At 44.6% G+C, this 19,451-nt stretch overlaps 1 protein-coding gene across 1 annotated transcript in view; it reads right to left on the bottom strand.

The window, feature by feature from the left end:
• The window catches only part of PPAT (phosphoribosyl pyrophosphate amidotransferase), a 52,386-nt gene that overhangs the window by 6,630 nt on the left and 26,305 nt on the right, over positions 1 to 19,451 (bottom strand). Inside the window, exons 2-9 of the mRNA XM_062198796.1 lie at positions 10,519 to 10,585; positions 9,091 to 9,297; positions 5,205 to 5,317; positions 4,956 to 5,101; positions 4,565 to 4,637; positions 3,577 to 3,728; positions 2,858 to 2,985; positions 944 to 1,165 (exon numbers count right to left, since the gene is read on the bottom strand). Of these exons, the coding sequence (XP_062054780.1) occupies positions 944 to 1,165; positions 2,858 to 2,985; positions 3,577 to 3,728; positions 4,565 to 4,637; positions 4,956 to 5,101; positions 5,205 to 5,317; positions 9,091 to 9,297; positions 10,519 to 10,585 (1,108 nt within the window). The remainder of the gene's footprint in view (positions 1 to 943; positions 1,166 to 2,857; positions 2,986 to 3,576; positions 3,729 to 4,564; positions 4,638 to 4,955; positions 5,102 to 5,204; positions 5,318 to 9,090; positions 9,298 to 10,518; positions 10,586 to 19,451) is intronic.

Genomic DNA, 19,451 nt, shown 5'->3' with positions numbered 1-19,451 from the left:
AAACACTAACAATGAAAAAGTCTTAAGGGCCAGGGATTGTGGTGCAGTGGGTTAAGCTGTTGCCTGGGATTATATCAGAGCCTGCATCCTGTATCAGAGTGCCTGGGACAGAGTCCCCACTTTCACTTCCAGTGCAGCTTCCTGCTAACGGACCCAGGAGGCAGCCAATGATGGACCCAGTGCTGGGGTTCCTGTCATTCACGTGGGAGACCTGGATGGAGTTCCAGGCTCCTGGCTTGAGCCTGGCCCAGGCCCAGTTGATGTAGGCATTTGGGGGTGTGCATGAAGTGACAGAAGATCTCTCTGTTAATTCTGCCTTTCTAAAAAGGGAATTAGCCAAACTTCATAGATGTGAAATGAGGACAGGCTATTGGAAAAATGGAGCTGAGAGATTTACTCCACATGGGGTTGCAGCCAACCTTCAATCTGCAAACAAATACAGTATCTGTGGAGTGGAAAAAAATGGAACCCAATAAAATTAGATATGTTAGTACGTCAACACAAGTATCAAAACACCATGTGGTACACCAGGAATATATACATGTTTGTTGTCAATTTAAGTGATACAAAAAATGTGAATCAAATTTATTACCTTGGGGATTGGTTTTATGTCTTCAAATAGAGAAAGTAATCAAAACTCTACAGATTTAAAAACATTCTGTGTTTTTCTGTTGTTGGTCTTTTAGTTAATTTTGTGAAAATTTAGGCTTTTATAGTGAGCTTTTTAATCCACTACGGATTAAATTTAGTGTAAGAGTGAGTATTAATTACTACTATAAGTTCTCCAAGTTGCTACATAGCTATCCTAAAATAACCTGATAGGAAAATAATTTAAATTTATTATATTGAACTATTCATTTTGTTTCATTATACTGAATTGCCGTCTTTATGCCAGTATTATTTGTTAACTGCCAGTGCTTTTGGGTAAATTTTAATGACTCACCTCTTTTGCACCAGATTCTTTGAGCAATTTGATTATGGGTGAGATAGTGTTGCCTCTCACAATTGAATCATCTACAAGAACGATTCTTTTTCCTTTAAAGTTATCCGACAGTACTCCGAATTTTTTGGCCACGCCCAGCTGTCTTAACCTCATGTTTGGTTGAATGAAGGTTCTTCCCACGTACCGGTTTTTACACAGCACCTCCACGTAGGGCAGTCCACACTGAAGAGAGGAGACAAAGGGACGGTGAGAGCAGCACACGGCTTTTCCAGACCGTGCTGCCACTACAATACGCGCATGACACTTCAAACCGTGGTTGTTACTCGGGACTTTCCATCATCAGATTACAACTGTTCTTCAGTACTAAAATGGGTGGAGGAACCCACTGAAAGTAATACACTTGGTGGGAAAGCCAATTCATTCTGTTATAGCTTGCTGTAATGATTAACGCTGCTCTCATACACAGTGTTATTCCTCTGTCTTGGAAGGGAACCCTAAGTAGCCGAAGACAAGACAAATAATGAATTACTATCAAAAAATTCACATATTTAAAAATTATAGAAGAAATTAAAACCCGTAGGCTCAGGAGAAGACTTCTCGAGGCAGCTTTCCCTAAAATGTAAGCATGTTGTCTCGTTCAGAGGCTGATGCACAGCACCACCTGCCATGGTTTGGACGTGGTTTGTGCCCTAAGGGCTCCTGTGTTGGGGGCTTGGTCCTCGCTGTGCCAGGGCTGAGGTGGTGTGCAAACGTGACGGGTGGGGCCTGGGCTAGGCACTGGCCGGGCAGTTAGAAAGGGCACCACGTACCGCACCTGAGTGCCTGGGTGCGGTTCCTGCTCTGGTCCCTGACTCCAGCTTTCTGCTAAAGCAGCCCTGGGAGGCAGCGAGGACGGATCAGGAAGCTGGGTTCCCAACACCAACACAGACACAAGATTCCAGGCTCCAGCTTCACTGGCCCTGCACCCCACTTCCCCCACTTCCAGAACCACGGCCTCGGCCATCTGAGGCATTTGGGGAGCGAACCAGAGGATGGGAGCTTTCTGTACTTCTCAAATAAATGGAAACAACAACAATAAAAAAAAAAACGAAAGAAAAAGAGGTGAGGCCGAGGGATAGGTCTGTCTCTGTGAGCCCTGTGCTCAGAGGAGATCAAGGTGTTCAGAGTGAGCACTGGGTATTATACCTACCCCAGGACTACAACATTACCGAATCTACCTGATTAAGAAAAATGAAAATAAACATGCACTAAGGACATTAAACAAAAAGAACATCATTACCGTTATCATTACCCATACTCAGTAGGGAGCAGATAAACTGGCAGCTTGTGAGGGTTCCTCAATAGCACATTTTAATGTGCAAGTATACACTGAATATCCCTTATCTGAAATGCTTGGTCACGGAAATGCTCTGTACTTCAGATTTGGAACATTTGCACATACAAGTACAGGAATAGAACCATAATTCATCTTATACACATGGCCTAAAGATAATCTTATACAATATTTTTAGTGTACCTGTGCTTTGAATGAGACCTGTAACATGAGGTCAGGTGTGGAATTTTCCACTTGTGGCATCATATCAGTGCGAAAGAAGTTTTGGATAATGGACCATGTTGGACTTTTGGAATAGAGATGCTCAACCTGTATTACCACTAAATTCTACGGGTAATTAGAAATAGATGCTCTTTTTTTTTTTTTTTTTTTTTTAAAGGGGGAGAGGCCAAATTTCCCAGTCTTTGGTTAAACCCTTTTGGTAAACTTCACTGGAACAGTGCTGTTGGATGAAAAGACTGGAAAATACAAAATTCTTCTAAAGGAATCAGCGTCATTGATGAACTCCGCCCTTAGGGTGCCAGGATGTCTCTCCCGCTGCCAGGGAAGCAAGGCACTGCACGATGACCAGGAGCACACACCTTAGCTGCATAACCAAGGGCAGCGGGCGTAGCCGACTCTGGGACCGTGCTGACCAGATCTGCATCCACCGGGGCTTCAGTTGCCAGCTGCTGACCGCAACGGTACCGGACTGTATAGACCATTTGGTCTGGGATGTTTGGGAAAAGAAACAGGTTATTTTGGGTTAGCACAACACAACGTTGCCATTTTAAAAAGCTAGTGCTAGAACTCCAGAGCCTGAGTATGGAAAGAAAAGCAATACAGACAAAACCACCAGAGTGGAAACACACAAACTGGGCGTTTCAATTATGTAGTTTCTTAAAAATTTGACCTTAAGGGAGTGACACAGTGGTGCAGCGGGCCACGCTGTTTCCTACAATGTTGGAGTGTCACTGGTTTGAGTCCCAGCTGCTCTACTTCCAGTCCAGCTCCCTGCAAATGTGCCTGGGGGAGTACTTGGGCCTCCATGTGGGAAACTCAGATGGAGTTCGAGGCTTCTGGCTTTGGCCTGGCCCAGCCACAATCATTGCAGCCAATTTTGTGGTCAATCAGCAGATGGAAACGTGCGCGCTCTCTCTCTCTCTCTCTGTCTCTTCCCCTCTCTCCCTGGTTCTGCCTTTCAAATAAATCTTTTAAAACAAATTTGACTTTAATATAAATCTGAAAACATTAATCCTTACACCCAAAAGCAAAACAAACTCTAAAAGTTAAAAGATGCAAAGAAAAGAGATTTACTTACTTTCAAACATACTATCTGGTCTTGCAAAATACACATATTCAAAGATACAAAAAGCCACTGGGTTTCCTTCAGATCTTGGTATAATGTCAAGAGTTCGAACGTTATGTCTGGATATTTCCACAATTTCTCCAGGCAAGACTTCACGGTAGTACCTTGGGAAACGATGTTTGATGAGCAGTCTTTAAGGCTAATGATAACATCAGTTACAAAGCAGAGTCTTCTCCCTCACAGAGCAAAAACAGATCCATTCGATGTAAAGCCTAGAAATGGCTTTTTATAAAAAAGTAATATGCCTCCAGGAGTAATTTCTATAGAATTCTCTTTTATCCCTAAGGTCTAATTCCAAATTTTAAAAAATAGGAGCCCTAAGTTTCACTGATTTTTGAAAGGATAAAGGGAAAAGCTAACATTTTTTTATCAAAATTTATTTTTCTATTGTGACTACTGCTTATTAAGGAAGTTCTTCCTTTCTAAAATAATAATTGATATTTTAAAATTAACATGCCAGTTTCTGAAATATTTAAGTCGATGAGGGCAGGCATTTAGCCTAATGGTTAATCAAGAAGTCAGTTAAGATGCTGTGTCTCATACTGGAGGTCTCCAGTTCAATACCCATCCCTGGCTCCTAAGCACAGTTTCCTGCCAATGCAGAGACCCTGGCGGCAGAGGTCTAATTGCATCATCGCCACGCATGTGGGAGACCTGGACTGAACCCACTTCCCCCAGCCTGAGCCCCAGTCAGGAGCTGTTGTGGGCATTTTGGAGTCAAACAGTGGATAGGAGCTTGTTCTATCTCTGTCTCTCTGCCTATTAAATACATCAAAAATAATACATTAATAACATCAGTGTAACTGCTGAGCACAATGTACATGAGAAAATGCCATATGTTTTCTTGTAGACATCAGAAAGAAAACTGTCATGTAAATGTCCAAAGAAAGACTGCTCATCAGTGTGGAAAAGACAACATGCTGACGGAAGAACAACTTACCTTGCACCAATCGATAAAAAGCTACAAGATTCTGAAGACACTACCCATCCTTCTGTTTCTGAGGTTTTTTTCTCTGTAAATCACAAGACAATCAATTCAGCTAATGAACTCAAGGAATTAAAACAGATGCTATTTTGATAATTGTTAAACATCAGGAGCATATAAAGCCATTTCTATGGCATTAATAGCACATGGATCCTCTTTTGACTTGTGCCAAAGATGATCTTCTAATATTATGATTTCACGGTTTCAATAAAATAGCTAAGTCATAAAGAAAAAAAAAAAAAAGAAAAAAAAAAAACTGGGCAAAGGACATGAACAGATCATTCCACCAAGAAAAACAACAGGACTAGCCACTAAACACCCTGAGCAGCACCATGAGGTTCATTACCTTTATCATTAATATCAGAAACTGGAATAAGGCGGCCAATGCACAGAGGACGATTTCCGTAAGGGTCTCGCACGGCATAAATCACATCTCTGTGCATGATAAGCAGGGAGTATGCCGTGGGCGCTTCCTTCATCAAGTTTTTAATCCTGGAATTAACGACATAATGGACTGTGGAACTGCAGTTACAAACACATGCGAGGCAAAGCTCTTATTACTGGGGCTCCAAGTTCAGCCCAGTTTTAGTATTACCTGGCTACCCAGTCTGGAGTGTCGTCTTGTTCCAGGGGAGGGGTATATGCCAGTAACTGGGTGATCATTTCACTATCAGAACTTGTTGACAGGCCAATGCCATGGCGCAGAAGCTATCCAGAAAGAAGAACAGTTCAGTCATTAGAGGGGAAGCTCGCCCCCACCCCTTGCCATAACAGAAAGAAATCAGGTGGTCTGAGAAGGCTCAGTTAGTAAAATCCTGCATCCCACTAATAAACGGGGCATGTTTTTAAATGGGAGCCATTGCTGGAGTGAACAGGAAGCCTCTGACGGTTTGAAGCAGAGAAAATGAACCCTTGAGCCCTGGGAGGCAGCAGCAAGGGCTTAAGAGGTTTCCTGCCACCCTTGCGGGGAAATCTGTCATGAGTTCCCAGCTCCCGACTCTGGCTTGGCCCAGTCCCTGTTGTTGTGGGCATTTTGGGGAGCAAACCAGTGGACGGGAGCTCTCTTGTCTGTCTCTCTACCTCTTCAGTAAATGAAATTTTAAAAAGACAAAAGGCTTTCAGGAATATACAGAAAAGCTTTTGAAGACGGAAGTTTAGAGGCTGGCGTTTGGCACAGGAGGGTAAGCCAGCACCTGTGATGCCAGCATCCCATGAGCCCATATGGGTGGTTGTTCCACTTCCCATCCAACATCCTGCTAATGCACATGGGAAACAATGGGAGATGGCAAAAATTAACTGAAAATTGATTTCTTTGAAAAATAATAGTGGGAAGAGAAGAGAGAGGAGGAAGAAGGGCAGGAGGATGGCTGGGAGGGAGGTGGGGGAAAGAAGCATCACGTTCCCAAATCTGTATATATCACATGCATGAAGTTGTATTCTTAAACAAAATAAATTCTAAAAAAAACCCAAAAAACAAAAAACAACAGAAGATGGCCTAAGTGCTCAGGCCCCTGCCACTCGGATGGAGCTCCAGGTGCTGGCTCTGGCCTGGCCTAGTCCTAGCTGTTGCAGCCACTTGGAGAGTGAACCAGCAGATGGAAGATCTCTGTCACTGTCAAATAAACAAATCACTTAAAAAGAAAAAAAAAATAAAAACAATGAAACAAGTTAGCCCACAGAGGGTGGGGCTGAGGGGATGAAGGCTGGAATTTGGGGATCGTGGTTCTAACTGCTACCTTCAACACTCCCGACAAGTAGGGCACATTCCTGTACAAACAGCACGCTTCTGTAATGACTCCCGTGGCCGGTTTGCTGGCGATAGTGCTGGTGTGTTCCTGTCCTCGCCAGCACTGACAGAGACAAGGAATCTACTGCACTGAACAACTGAATGTGGAAGACGAAAATAAATACTGCCCAGGTGCACTGGGATGAGTACGAAGCTCTGAGCACGGCTGATGGAGGTGAAGGCAGCACTGTGGACATCCACAGCCTGCACTGGGACAGACTCCCCAGGGCACTGTCAGGAGGCAGATCAATGCTAAGGACCAGGTCCAGCATCCGGGGAAGCGATTATGTCTCAAACAGTGAGCTGGACATTGCTTGGAGCTGAACTCTTAATGCTTATCTCTAAGTGGCAAATTCTTGAGTAGTTTTTATTAGGCACTTACAGTTTTGTGATTGTTTGAATTTGCAAAATGAGCTATACATCTTTCATTTCTGGACAGAAAATGCTATATGTATTATCCTTATTAATGCTAGATCTGGAAGATGAAGCTCTGAGAAATGTTTAAAGCTAGAACTGAAAATAGGACAATGAGAGTTTCAGAAGCCCGGCTCTGTCATCATCACACAGCTTTGGTAACTGTCCATTGTATGTTAAATGGCCAGCTCTGGAAGGCTGAAAGATAATAGTACGTGAGTACAACCACCCTATTACTAATACCACCTAGTTCTGAAGCTATCAAATCGATGTGAGAGGGACTAAAGGCACTTGGCATTTGGCGTCAATTAATGACATGGATAAGAAAGAAATTACTGGTAATATGAAGAAACCATAGAGTGTTAAACAAACAGGAATATGAAATGGCAGATGAAGGCAAAGGCACAAATCTGACACAGAAAGCTTCAACAACGTGGCGTCAAAGAGTACAGTATAAGTAACTGCTCTTTGCCCCTGCTCACAGATTGCTTTAGTTTCCTGAGATTGTTTCCAATTTATTTTTTCTCATATTTGACACCTTGAAGTTTATACTCCCTCTTCTTCTTATGTTTCAAGTTTATGCTGCAGTTTCTTATGCTGCTTTGACATTGTGAAATCTAAGCAGCATATTGTGGGGGTTTCGGCCCTGGTCTTTCCTGGTACACAGCTCCCCAAATCCTTGGAATGGCCAAAGTAGCTGTCATTTCGTGTTACTGAGAAGACTGTCTAGGGGTTCCTGAACGGCCTCAGGACAGAAGCCCGGCTGCCAGGAACCAACCAACAATTAGAAGGTTGGAACTTTCGGCCTCACACCCATACATAGCCAGGGAGAGGAGAGGGGCTCAAGTGTGAGCCAATCACCAATGGACCATGAGTAGTTAATCAATCGTGCCTAGAAACCTAAAAGGACAGGGTTTGAGGAGATTCTGGGTGTCTGAACAACTGGCGGTGCCTGGAGGATGATGGCCCCTTCCACATACCATCCTTGTCCACCTTGTCATCTGACTAGTCTTCGGCATTCTTTGTAATACCCTTTATAATAAAATGGTAAACCTAAGTAAAGCATGTTCCTGAGTTCCATAAGCTGCTCTAGCAAATAACTGGAACCAAGGAGGAGGTCATAGAACTCCCAATTTATAAGGATCAGAAGTACTGGAGGCCTGGACCTGCAATTGTTATCTTTAGTATGGGACAGTCTTCTTGGACTGACACTTAGGGGAAAAAAAAATGTAATTTGAGAGGCAGACAGAAAGAGCGAGCAAGCAAGCTCCAATTTGCTAGTCAACTCCTAAATGCCCACGATGGCCAGAGCTGGGAACTCACTCCAGGTCTCCCACCTGGAAGGCAGGAACCCAGTTATTTGAGACATCACTGCTATTTCCCAGTGTCTACATCAGCAGTAAGTTGGAGTCAAGGGATCAAACCTAAGTATTCTGATGCGGGTATCTTAACCCTATGCTAAATGCCCATCCCTTGATTCAAAATTTTTGCTTCTTTATATTTTTAGGCAGAGATACACAGATAGAGATCTCCCATCTGCTCATCCACTTCCCAATAGACTGCAGTGGCCCAAACTAAACCAGGCCAAAGCCCAAACTCAACCTCATGGGTGGCAGGGATCCAACCACTTGAATCATCACCTACTGCCTCCCAGGCTGTGCGTTGGCAGGAGGCTAGAATCAGGAGTGGAGCCAGGATTTGAACCAAGGTGCTTTAATATGAGACATGAGTGTCTTAGAGTGCAACTTAACCGCTTGTGCCAAACATCCGCCCTTTGAGACTGATACTTAACCTATGGGATCTGATTCTAACTAATGCAGAATCCAAATTTAAGTGAATTATAGGATACTCAGTTGATGTCCTCTGTAAAAATTGTTTGGTGTGAGAAATCCTCACATTTGATCAAAGGAGAGTTCTGTGCTGAGTGTGAGATTAGGAATAACTGTTTGGTTTTTCCAGTTTCACGCAAGCTTTGGACAACTAAAAGGATAGCAAGAGTTCACAAACTCTAATTTCTCTGAGCGTCTAGAAGCAACCATAAATCAACTTATTTCAGTCTCTTCTGTAAAGCATCTTGGGAGCATATTAAAATGCAGATTTTTTTTTCCCCTCTTGATATGCTATAATCTGGAAGAACTGCGTGATTCTCATGCAATTGTGCACTGCAGTTGGGGTAGCAGGTGCTTATTAAACATCAGACAATGCCTTGTAGCAAGAGCCTCGTCATGTTTTCATTAACCCCCATCAAGAAAAAAGCAAGAAAAATAAAACCTCAACTTACCTTTTTCCTTAACCGAGCGGCATTTACCAATTCACCATTATGTGCCACAGCTATTTTCCCATGAAGCGTTTCAACAACAAAGGGCTGACAATTTTCCAATTCAGAGTTTCCTGTAGTGGCGTACCTCGTGTGCCCAATTCCAAGATTTGAAACATATAATTTCTTCAAATTGTCTTCTGTGAAGACGTGATTTACAAGACCCATTCCCTTGCAAAGTAAAAGTGCATTTTAGAAAAAAACAGGGACTGGAAATGCTAGGGAATAAAAAAAATCCTCTCTGTTCAGGCCATCCAAACTAGACAATGCAGTTTAGCTAATGTCTGCACTTCAGAATCCTCACCTTAAGAAGAAAAAAAAAAGATTATCCTAATTGTAAAAAAGTGAACAATTTAGTGGCATTTAGTACATTCACAACGTTGAACTACTTCTATTTTATGAGATACTTTCCATTAAAATATTTAAGAACAGGGGCCAGCATTGTGGTACAGCAGGTTAAACCAGCTTACCTGCTGGCATTCCATATCAGAACACTGGTTTTGGTCCTGGCTGCTCCACTTCTAATCCTGCTCTGTGCTAATGCACCTGGGAAGTAGCCGAAGCTGGCCCAAGTGCTTGGGCCCCTGCTACCCATGCAGGAGACTCGGATGGAGTTCTTGCCTCCTGGCTACAGCTTGGCCCTGTCCCATTCATTGAGGCTATTTGGGGAGTAAACCTTGGATGGAAGCGTTCTCTCTCTCTCTCTCTCTCTCTCTTACTGTAACTGCCTTTCAAACGAATAACTTTTTTTTTTTAAGATTTATTTATCTACTTGAAAGTCAGAGTTACACAGAGAGGATAGGCAGAGAGAGAGAAAGAGAGAGAGAAGTCTTCCATCCACTGGTTTACTCCACATCTGGCCGCAACGGCCAGAGCTGCGCCGATCCAGTCAGGAACCAGGATCTTCTCACGGTCTCCCACACAGGTACAGGGGCCCAAGCACTTGGGCCATCCTCTACTGCTTTCCCAGGCCATAGCAGAGAGCTGGATCAGAGGTAGAGCAGCCGGGTCTTGAACCAGCGCCCATATGGGATGCCAGCGCTTTAGGCCAGGGCGTTAACCAGCTGTGCCACAGTGCTGGCCCCACAAATAACTCTTTTTTAAGTCAGCATTTAAGAATGGATGTACTAAGCAATAAAATTTGTCAAATATAAACTAAAATTTAAAAAATCAAGGCATCTTAAAGTCTAAATGAATGCCCTCCTGTTTGAGTGAGCAGGTGGAGTAGCAATCTATCACTAGGGAAGAAATACCTCCAGATGTAACAAAAGTTAGGATGATCCAAAGAGCACTAGATCTAACTGAAAATTATTTATTCTGATCCCACCTCCCCCATACATCAGTGATCAGGTTATCTTTTTATCATCAACAGTCTTTAATATCCAACTGTACCTTGTGTGTTTTGAACGTTGGCACTGAACTGCCATCACTGGTCACAATGCCAGCACTCTCCTGACCCCTGGAAATACAAAAAGGCATCCACTGTTACATCTGTCCGAAGGATAAGCTCCTTGAAGAGCTCTGTCAGTAAGTACCCAGGGACACAGTGAAAGCCACCACATCAGCACCGCCTATACTGATACTAGAGGACTAGCAAGAGCAGCCAGTGTTGTTACAGGACGGTACTGCATCCAGCTCTAATACCCAGCTACTGTCCTAAACATTTGACATGAATGACCTCATCCGGCTTTCACAACAGTCCTATGAAATAGGTACTGTGATTACCATTCCCATTTTACACACAGCACCCTGATGGAATGGGAAGGAAGCTGCCCAATGTCACGCAGAGAGCAAAGAGGAAAGCCAGGATCAGAACAACTGGACTCCAGAGTTTGTGCTGCTTCCACACTGCATGGTCCCTGATAAGAGAAGAATTCCACAATGTCCTAAACTACATTACAGACTGGAGGAAGGCAGGAAGGAAGATATAAAACCATCCACATGCAGTAATCCGTCTCCTTATGGACCACCTTCCTAACCAGGACTATGCCCACTTGTGTTGTCCCGCCCCCTTATCTACAGGCAACGTAGGTTCAAAGTCATGATCTGTTTTCTTCTCTCCAAATTATAAAACACCCAGGCATTTATGAGGCCCTTGTCTGCCTTAATGGGTAAGACAACAGCTCAGATGTTTGCACCACCCATTGGAGTGCTGGACTCAAGTCTTGTCTCCACTTCTGATTCCACCTGGGCTTGGCCCAGCACCAGCTGTTGCAGGCATTTGGGGAGGGAACCAGTAGAGGGGAGCTCTGTTTTGTCTCCCTGCCTCCCCAAGAAACAAATTAAAAAGCAACCCTGACTTTTTAGAGTCAGTGGACATTTTCCCAAATGCTATGTGCCACGCTACTGGGGGCTGAGGGAATCTCACAGGACCAGTCCTCTATTTGGCTAGTACGTGTAGTGGCTCAGTAAAACCACGTAGGTTTGTTCAGAGACCTCTTGGTATCTGAATTTTTTGTTTTAACATCTCTACTTAAGACTCCAACAGGATGAATGCGTAGATAAAGAAGAGGTATTCAAAGAGCTAATAGAAAAGGCATGTTAGGAAAAAAACTGCGCATGGATTTCAAAATCATTTTGCACCAAAAATAAACTCTGCTCCCTGGCAGTGGCAGCTCCTGGGGCAATCCCCTGCACACCCTCAGCCCTGGCCGCGCTCAGCCCCCCTTCTCCGTCTCCGGTCCTCGGAGCATGGCTTGCCTGGGCAGGGACAACTGATGGCTCCTGGCCAGGATGACTGTGGCAGAACTGGAGGCTGCCACTCTTGGACACTTAGCCTCCACTGCCTGCAGAGGTGAGGACTCCATTTCTCTGTGTTCTCTCTCGAGTCCTCAGAGAACGGCTTGCCTATGAGAAGACAACTGATGACTCCTGGCCAGGGCAACTCACTGGAGGAACTGGAAGGTCCCTGCTCACGGATGCTCAGTACCTGATGCCCTCAGGGGTGAGGACCCCTCCATTCAACCCTAGCAGGCTCCCTTTGTCCTCCACAAAGGTTAAAAGCCTACTGGTCTCCCTACTTTTTGCTGACCACCCTGTTTAGAAACATCCTGGACTGAAAGACTTGACGTTCAAGGACGAGTACAACTCTTTACTGTCCCTCTCCTGGACGTGGGTTGGCCACCCAGCATCAGAGACCTTCCTTCTTAAAGGGGAAGTGCTGGGCCTTCCTTTTAGCCAGAGAAGCACCAAAGGTACCCTACAGTGGGCACAATGCCTCCATGAGGCGGGCTCCCATTTAAATTGAATGTCTCCCTCCTAATGGGACGCCTCCAAGAGAGTTCACCCTGGTTGCCGCCTAGTTGGGCTGTGTGGTCGTTTTTCACTCCTCAGTCTGGCCATCCCAATCACCTTAATAATGGGACAATCAGGCTGGCACTGCGGCTCAATAGGCTAATCCTCCGCCTGCGGCGCCAGCACCCTGGGTTCTAGTCCCGGTTGCCCCTCTTCCAGGCCAGCTCTCTGCTGTGGCCCGGGAGTGCAGTGGAGGATGGTCCAAGTGCTTGGGCCCTGCACCCGCATGGGAGACCAGGAGAAGCACCTGGCTCCTGGCTTCGGATCAGCGCTGTGCGTCGGTCGCAGAGCACCAGCCGCAGTGGCCATTGGAGGGTGAACCAACGGTAAAGGAAGACCTTCCTCTCTGTCTCTCTCACTGTCCACTCTGCCTGTCAAAATAATAATAATAATAATAATGGGACAATCACCTTAATGAGGATCATTTAATCCCCAGATTACAAAAGAAGTGTGTAGCCCCAACATGAACTTCCAGGAGTTCTGGTCAGCTCTATCTCTCTATTCCAATCTTTAAGGAAATCTCTGGTATTCTCTGCTGTTCTCTGTTAAGTTCTGCTTGGGAAAGTTGAGTCTTAGAACAGTGAAGATTGTTATCCAGAGAAGAGCCCAGGGGCTGCTGGCGCCCGTATTTTCCGTCTCCATGGCTGGGCTTTGGGTCAACTTGGGTTCAGCAGGTGGAGTTCTAAGTAGACATGAGGGTCTCATACTCTGCCCTTCCCATTACATGCCCAGGGGCCAAGGAGAGGCAGTTTTGTAAAACTCCCCAGATGCTTTCTAAAACACAACATGCAATGAATGTAATAACTGGCTCTACTTGTGAGTTGCTTAGTTTTATAATTTTAACCATGACTATTGTTAAGTCTTTTGCCATCCACGGTTCTGATTCTTCTTTAGGAACATTTGAAATTCTATTATGAGGAACACTTACAATTTTTTTTTGACAGACAGTTAGACAGTGAGAGAGAGAGACAGAGAGAAAGGTCTTCCTTCCGTTGGTTCACCCCTCAAATGGCCACTATGGCCGGCACCAATCCGAAGCCAGGAGCCAAGTGCTTCCTCCTGGTCTCCCATGCGGGTGCAGGGCCCAAGCACTTGGGCCATCCTCCACTGCACTCCTGGGCCACAGCAGAGAGCTGGACTGGAAGAGGGGCAACCGGGACAGAATCCGGCGTCCCAACCAGGACTAGAACCTGGTGTGGCGGCGCCGCAGGTGGAGGATTAGCCTATTGAGTCACGGCACCGGCTCAAATGTTCTTTAATAACAGGTTTCTGACTGCTTTAAGATCAGTGATAAGAAGTTCTAGAAGTTTTGGAAGTGGAGGAGGAACTACAAGATCCATGAAACTGCTGATGGAGATCAAACAAGAATTCCTGACATGATACTGAATGAATTAATGCAATCTGTGGATTTCTATGTCATTTATTTAAAATATTGTTGGCTCTCTATTTGAATGTTTCATCTTTTAGGTTCAGGAAACCTATTCCCTGTGATTTCTATGGCATCCTGTGCTTTGGAATAGTTCTGTAAACAGAGATGGAAGTGTTTACCTTTTCCACCCTACTAAATTCCTCTAAAATTCAAAAACTTTTATGAGGATTTTTGGTTTCCCACGGCAATGCGATTGCACGAGTTCAGAGGATTCTGTTCTCGTAACAGGATATAGTTGGAAACACTGGTACATCTAAAATTATGCACAGAATGCCTGGCTTCAAGGGTTCCCAACCTTGCAGCAAGTAAATGGAGCTGGTTATTTCTTAGTAGGCCCAGAAAATTCAAGGTCAGGCATCATAGTTATAGAAGTCTGCCTTGGATTGGCATCACTTTGAGAGTTTTCTAAATCCAAGATTATTATATGGCAAAGCAACTTTTGTTACAGTACTTAAGGCAAACAGTCAGTCAACAAACTAAAATATACCTGCCAGGGCCGGCGCTGTGGTGTAGTGGGTAAAAGCCACCGCCTGCAGTGCCAGCATCCCATATGGGCGCCGGTTTGAGTCCTGGCCTGGGCTGGCGCAGTGGCTTAACAGGCTAATCCTCTGCCTTGCGGCACCAGCACACCGGGTTTTAGTCCCGGTCGGGGCGCCGGATTCTATCCCGGTTGCCCCTCTTCCAGGCCAGCTCTCTGCTATGGCCCGGGAAGGCAGTGATAAAACAAAAGTTCCAACGGCTCAGTAATTATTAATAGTTCCAAGCAGGTATTATATATACACTATATGTTTATTGACAGATTTTTGCTTCAAAGAGTATAGATCAGGGTAGAAAAAAAGTCTTTCATACTTGTACATTTACTGTATGATAGTTAATACATTAACTATTGGTTATTAACTATTATTAACTATTGGTTAAAAAGCTTTTTCCAAAATTACATAATGTAATTGTTCAGGCATTTTATTAATCAGAAATTAAAACTTCATAAAAAATAGATTTTACTGACTTTTCAATGCATGACATACCACAGTAAATGCAGAACATTATATATCATATAGGACCAAATAAATCACGAAACAGCGATTTTTTATTAAGTAAAATAATAGTCTTTAAATCTACTTATATCACAAGATTAGATGATTCATGTCAAAGAAAAAGTATATTAATATTGGTTATAAACCTCATGGCAAAAAGAACTTCTTGCACTCCTTTGGTAAGATAATTATATAAGAAACAAAAGGCACACACAAAAAGGCTTTGCTTCCCCGTTGCCTCCAGGGTAATTTTTCCTTACAGCTGAAATGAATAAGGTTAGCAATCATTTAGGTCTAGGCTTCCCTAATCCCAGATTCTGCTTACTTGGCAGTTTCTCAAGTTACTCCCTCGGGCAGCCGGAACCAGTTAAATCAGATCCTTTCAGCTCTTGGGAGCTGATTGACAACCAGCCTTGTGGTTCCCTAGGAACCAAGACCTTGGCTGGAAGTAGTGAATCATTTCCAGGTCACTTTTGTAACTGAGAGTGTAGGAAGTAGGCAAACACGGCCAGTGGGGGAGCAGCACAATGGGCCAGAGAAGCTGACGCGGTGTATCAGTCTGTGCTCTTGAGCGTGTTTTTCAGAGGGTGTTCTGGGAAGACTGTATCGCGAGACACTGTACAAAGAGGAGGCCAGACCACTGCAAAGAGGAAGTTAGAGCTGCAAGAAACCAGTTTGAGTCAGTTTTTTTTTTTTTTAACATATAATGCAGGAAAATGGATTATGCTGGAGCAAGACCCTCCTGCCACCCCTCAAACCATCCTGGGTACTGCCCTAACCTTGCTATAATTAGCAAATTGTTTTTCAGGGAGGCAGTTTCTTTGGGGAACTGTACCTTCCCACAGCCTCCAATGCTTATTACAAGTAAATAAAGCTTTCCTCCTCAGCACCTCCCAGAGGCTGACACCCCAAGTGATGGATACCTTGCACCTGCTAACTGGCAACCCAGATGGGACTGCTCCTAGCCTACGGTCGAAGTGTCAGCACATTGAGAGGAAAGTGCCTGGCAGCTGCACCTCAGAGCCTATTTGCCCTCGGGGAAATGGTTGCTCCACCCCTCTTGGCATGGAAAGTTTTGCTTGGTGCCTAGTGATCCTGAGTTGCTGACCCAAAGATTCAAATGGCAAAGTAGCTACCTGGACCCCGTTTTGTCCAGCACCTCATGGAAACGAGGGGCAAGTAATTAGAGATTAACTAGGAACTGTTGCCCTAATAAAGTGTGTAAGACTTGCTGAAAGCCAAAGTCAGGACAAGAAGTGTGCTATCAGGAAAGAACTAAGCACCGCAGAGGGACAGCCTTCCTAGGACACTGAGCTGAGGGACTGAGGATCACCATAAGGTGGTCTGCGGGGTGGTGCTGTTGTGGTTAAGACACCACTTGAAATGCCCATGCCCCACACTGAAGTGTCCAGGTTCAAATCCTGGCTCCACTCCAGCCTGCAGCTTCCGCTAATGTGCACCGTGGGAAGCAGAGACGATGGCTCAAGTTGATGGAACCTGTCTCCCACACGAGAAACCTGGACTGAGTGAGTTCCCACTCCTGAATGAGGCTCTGGCCCAGTCCTGGTTGTTGTGGGCATCTGAGGAGTGAACCACCAAATGGCAGATCTCTCTGCCTTTCAAATACATAAAATAAATGTTTTTAAAAAGTGGCCTGAGAAATATTCAGGTTGGGTTTACCTGTTAGTCTCGGTTACCTTGTCATTCCCTATTTCACAGATGTAGCACCATTTGATTCAGGCTCCAGGCTCTTGGCTTCAGATCAGCCCAGTCCAGGCTAATGCAGCCATCTGGGGAGTCAACCAGCAGATGGAAGATCTCTCTGTGTCTTTCCCTCTGTAACTCTGACTTCCAAACAAATAAATAATTTTTTTAAATGTTACTCCAATTTCAGTTTTCTGATTGATCTATGTTGTATTCCTCATTAGCATGCACTTTTGGTTCCCTAATTGGTTGTTATCCCTGCTTCTGACTGGTTACTATTCTATTCCTCCCCTGATTGGTCAAATCTGGATCCAGTTTTCAGTAAGTGGCCAATCAGAATCACTTTGTGTATAAAAGAGCCAGCACTGGCAAGCTTCTTTGGCAACTTCTCTCTTGGAGTACTCCATTCCCCACGAACTGCTGTGGTAGGAGGTTTCCCGCTTTCAATAAATCTCACTTTGCTCACTGTCCCTCTGTGCGTGGAAATTCTTCAACATGAGATACAACCAGAATTGCCATTATTGTCCTGCAGCCAGGCTCCCTGGAGACACCAGTAGTTAGGAACAACCAAAACTGGAGCCTGAAGGTATCCTTAGCTAAAGTTTGTCAGCAAGTTCATGATAATCAGAATATATACCCACCCCCTTAACCCATGTTAGAGCAGCCACAAAAAACAAAATTAGGCTTTAGCCCATCTGAGTTGCTATACCAGAGACACCTTTCCAGTATGGCTATCCATTTGCTTGAGCTGCCCAGACACTGAGAAAACAGTAAAATGTTTATTGGGGTGAGCATTGTTCACTGCTGGCGATGCCCACATCCCATATCGGAGTGCCCAGGTGCAAGTCCCACCTCTGCTTCTGATCCATCTCCCTGCTAATGTGCACCCTGGAAAGCAGCAGGTGATAACAACAACTTGGGTTCCTGCCACCCATGTGGGTGAAGTTCCAGGACCCTGGCCTCAGCATGGATCAGCCCCTGCTGTTGCGAGCAATTGGGGAGTGAATGAGTGGATGGAAAACCTCTCCTTTAAATAAACAAACAAACAAAAGCAAACTAAAAAAAAAAAAACAAAAAACAAAACAAAACAAAACAAAAACACCCACACCAAGAAACAAAACCGTAACTACCATTAGAGTAAGCAGTGACTGCTCTTAACCAATACGCAAATATGATGTAGGTAAAACTCCACCCATATGAGTCAGAGTCTGGGTCCACTTACAGACTTGAAACTGAGTTCTCTTCAGGATCAGCTGAATCCCATCTGGATGGGACCTGACTTGGTTCTACTGACCACTCACCCTTCATTAAGTTCCAAGACTTGACTCCTTGGATTTACTACACCCAAAGAAAGCAAGCTCCCGAGCCTACCTTGAACTCTGACACCCTGGTGAGCAGGTGTGTCAGACCTAACACTGCCCTTCAAAATGAACCAACACCGATTATGAGACAGTCTTCCAAATACCCCACCATGTTCCCGATGGCCTCTAACGGCTACCTCTGGTGACCAAGACTGATCTCATATTGAGCTTTCCACACCCTTGTCCTGGGGGAGGTCGGCAGGAAGTAGTTACAGAAGAATGACCTTCCTCCCTTACCCCTCAAGAACGAGAGTGAAATGTCTGCAGGGCGGGTTGGAACCCAGAGTGTAGGATGCAGGCAAGAAGGTGGCATAGGAGCAGGGCAGAGACCCAAACTGGTTTACTGGCTTGAGCTTGCTTCTCAGAGGCTGTTCCAGGGAGGCTTATTCAGACTAATCACACAGTCAACCAAGGAGAGCTGCAAAAGAGCAGTCTGAGTCCGAGTTTATTTCTCAGAGGCTGTTCCAGGAAGGATTATTCTGCTACATTGTACTCAGATGGGGCCAGGCCATCATAAACAAGGATGGCTGCAAGAAACCTGCATGAGTCACATTTTTGAACCTGCAACAGGAAAGTGGAGCAGGAAAGCACTACACTGAGAAAGATAAAAGCTTCCCTGAGCATCTGGGTAGAAAAAAAAAAAAAATCATTTGAAAATGACTTTATGGAACACTGAGAAATAAAGGAATATTTATTTACATTGCTAAAAGGCTGCAATCCTCGAGAATACACAGAGATTGGAAACAGTGCCAGGCAAAGTATAAAAATCTCAAATACGAATACAGAACAGTTAAATGCGCCCACAGCCCTGGAGGCTGCTTTAAAACCATGAAGTTCTTCAACGATTTGGATGCTATCCTGCAGTATGAACCTACCACCCAAACAACAGAGGAAGTCTGCAGGGACCTGGCAACCCCAAGCCCAGGGCAGCCCCAGAGACCACGGAAGGCAAAAAGAGAAAGCACCATCCTTTTGTTTTTTCTTGTTTCACAGCTTACAAAACTGTAAAAGTACAGGATTTCTGAGTTCACATGATGAATACGGCCAACTTGTTATAATATTTTGTACGAGGTAAGAATTTTTTTTTTATAAAAGTTAAGTGCTACTACCTTTTAAATCTGCAGAATACAGAAAAAGCACATTAAAATGGCATTAACTGCTAGTGCCAACTGTATGTCTCTTATGTTTTTGAAATATGCATTAAGTTATAATTTTTCCTAAGAATGGCAAGAAAAGGGAAAATATAAAAAACGTACAGCTTAGGGGCCGCAACTGTGGCATAACGAATAAAACCCACCGCCTGCAGTGCCAGCATCCCATATGGGCGTTGGTTCAAGTCCCAGCTGTTCCACTTCCCATCCAGCTCTCTGCTATGGCCTGGGAAAGCAGTGGAAGATGACCCAAGTCCTTGGGCCCCTGCACCCATGTGGGAGACCTGGAAGAAGCACCAGGCTCTGGCCGATGAGGCCAACTGGGGAGTGAACCAAAGGATGGAAGACATTT

This window comes from Lepus europaeus, chromosome 8 (assembly GCF_033115175.1).
Source record: "Lepus europaeus isolate LE1 chromosome 8, mLepTim1.pri, whole genome shotgun sequence".
Classification (NCBI taxonomy): Eukaryota; Metazoa; Chordata; class Mammalia; order Lagomorpha; family Leporidae; genus Lepus; species Lepus europaeus.
This window is presented reverse-complemented; position numbering and strand designations above follow the sequence as displayed.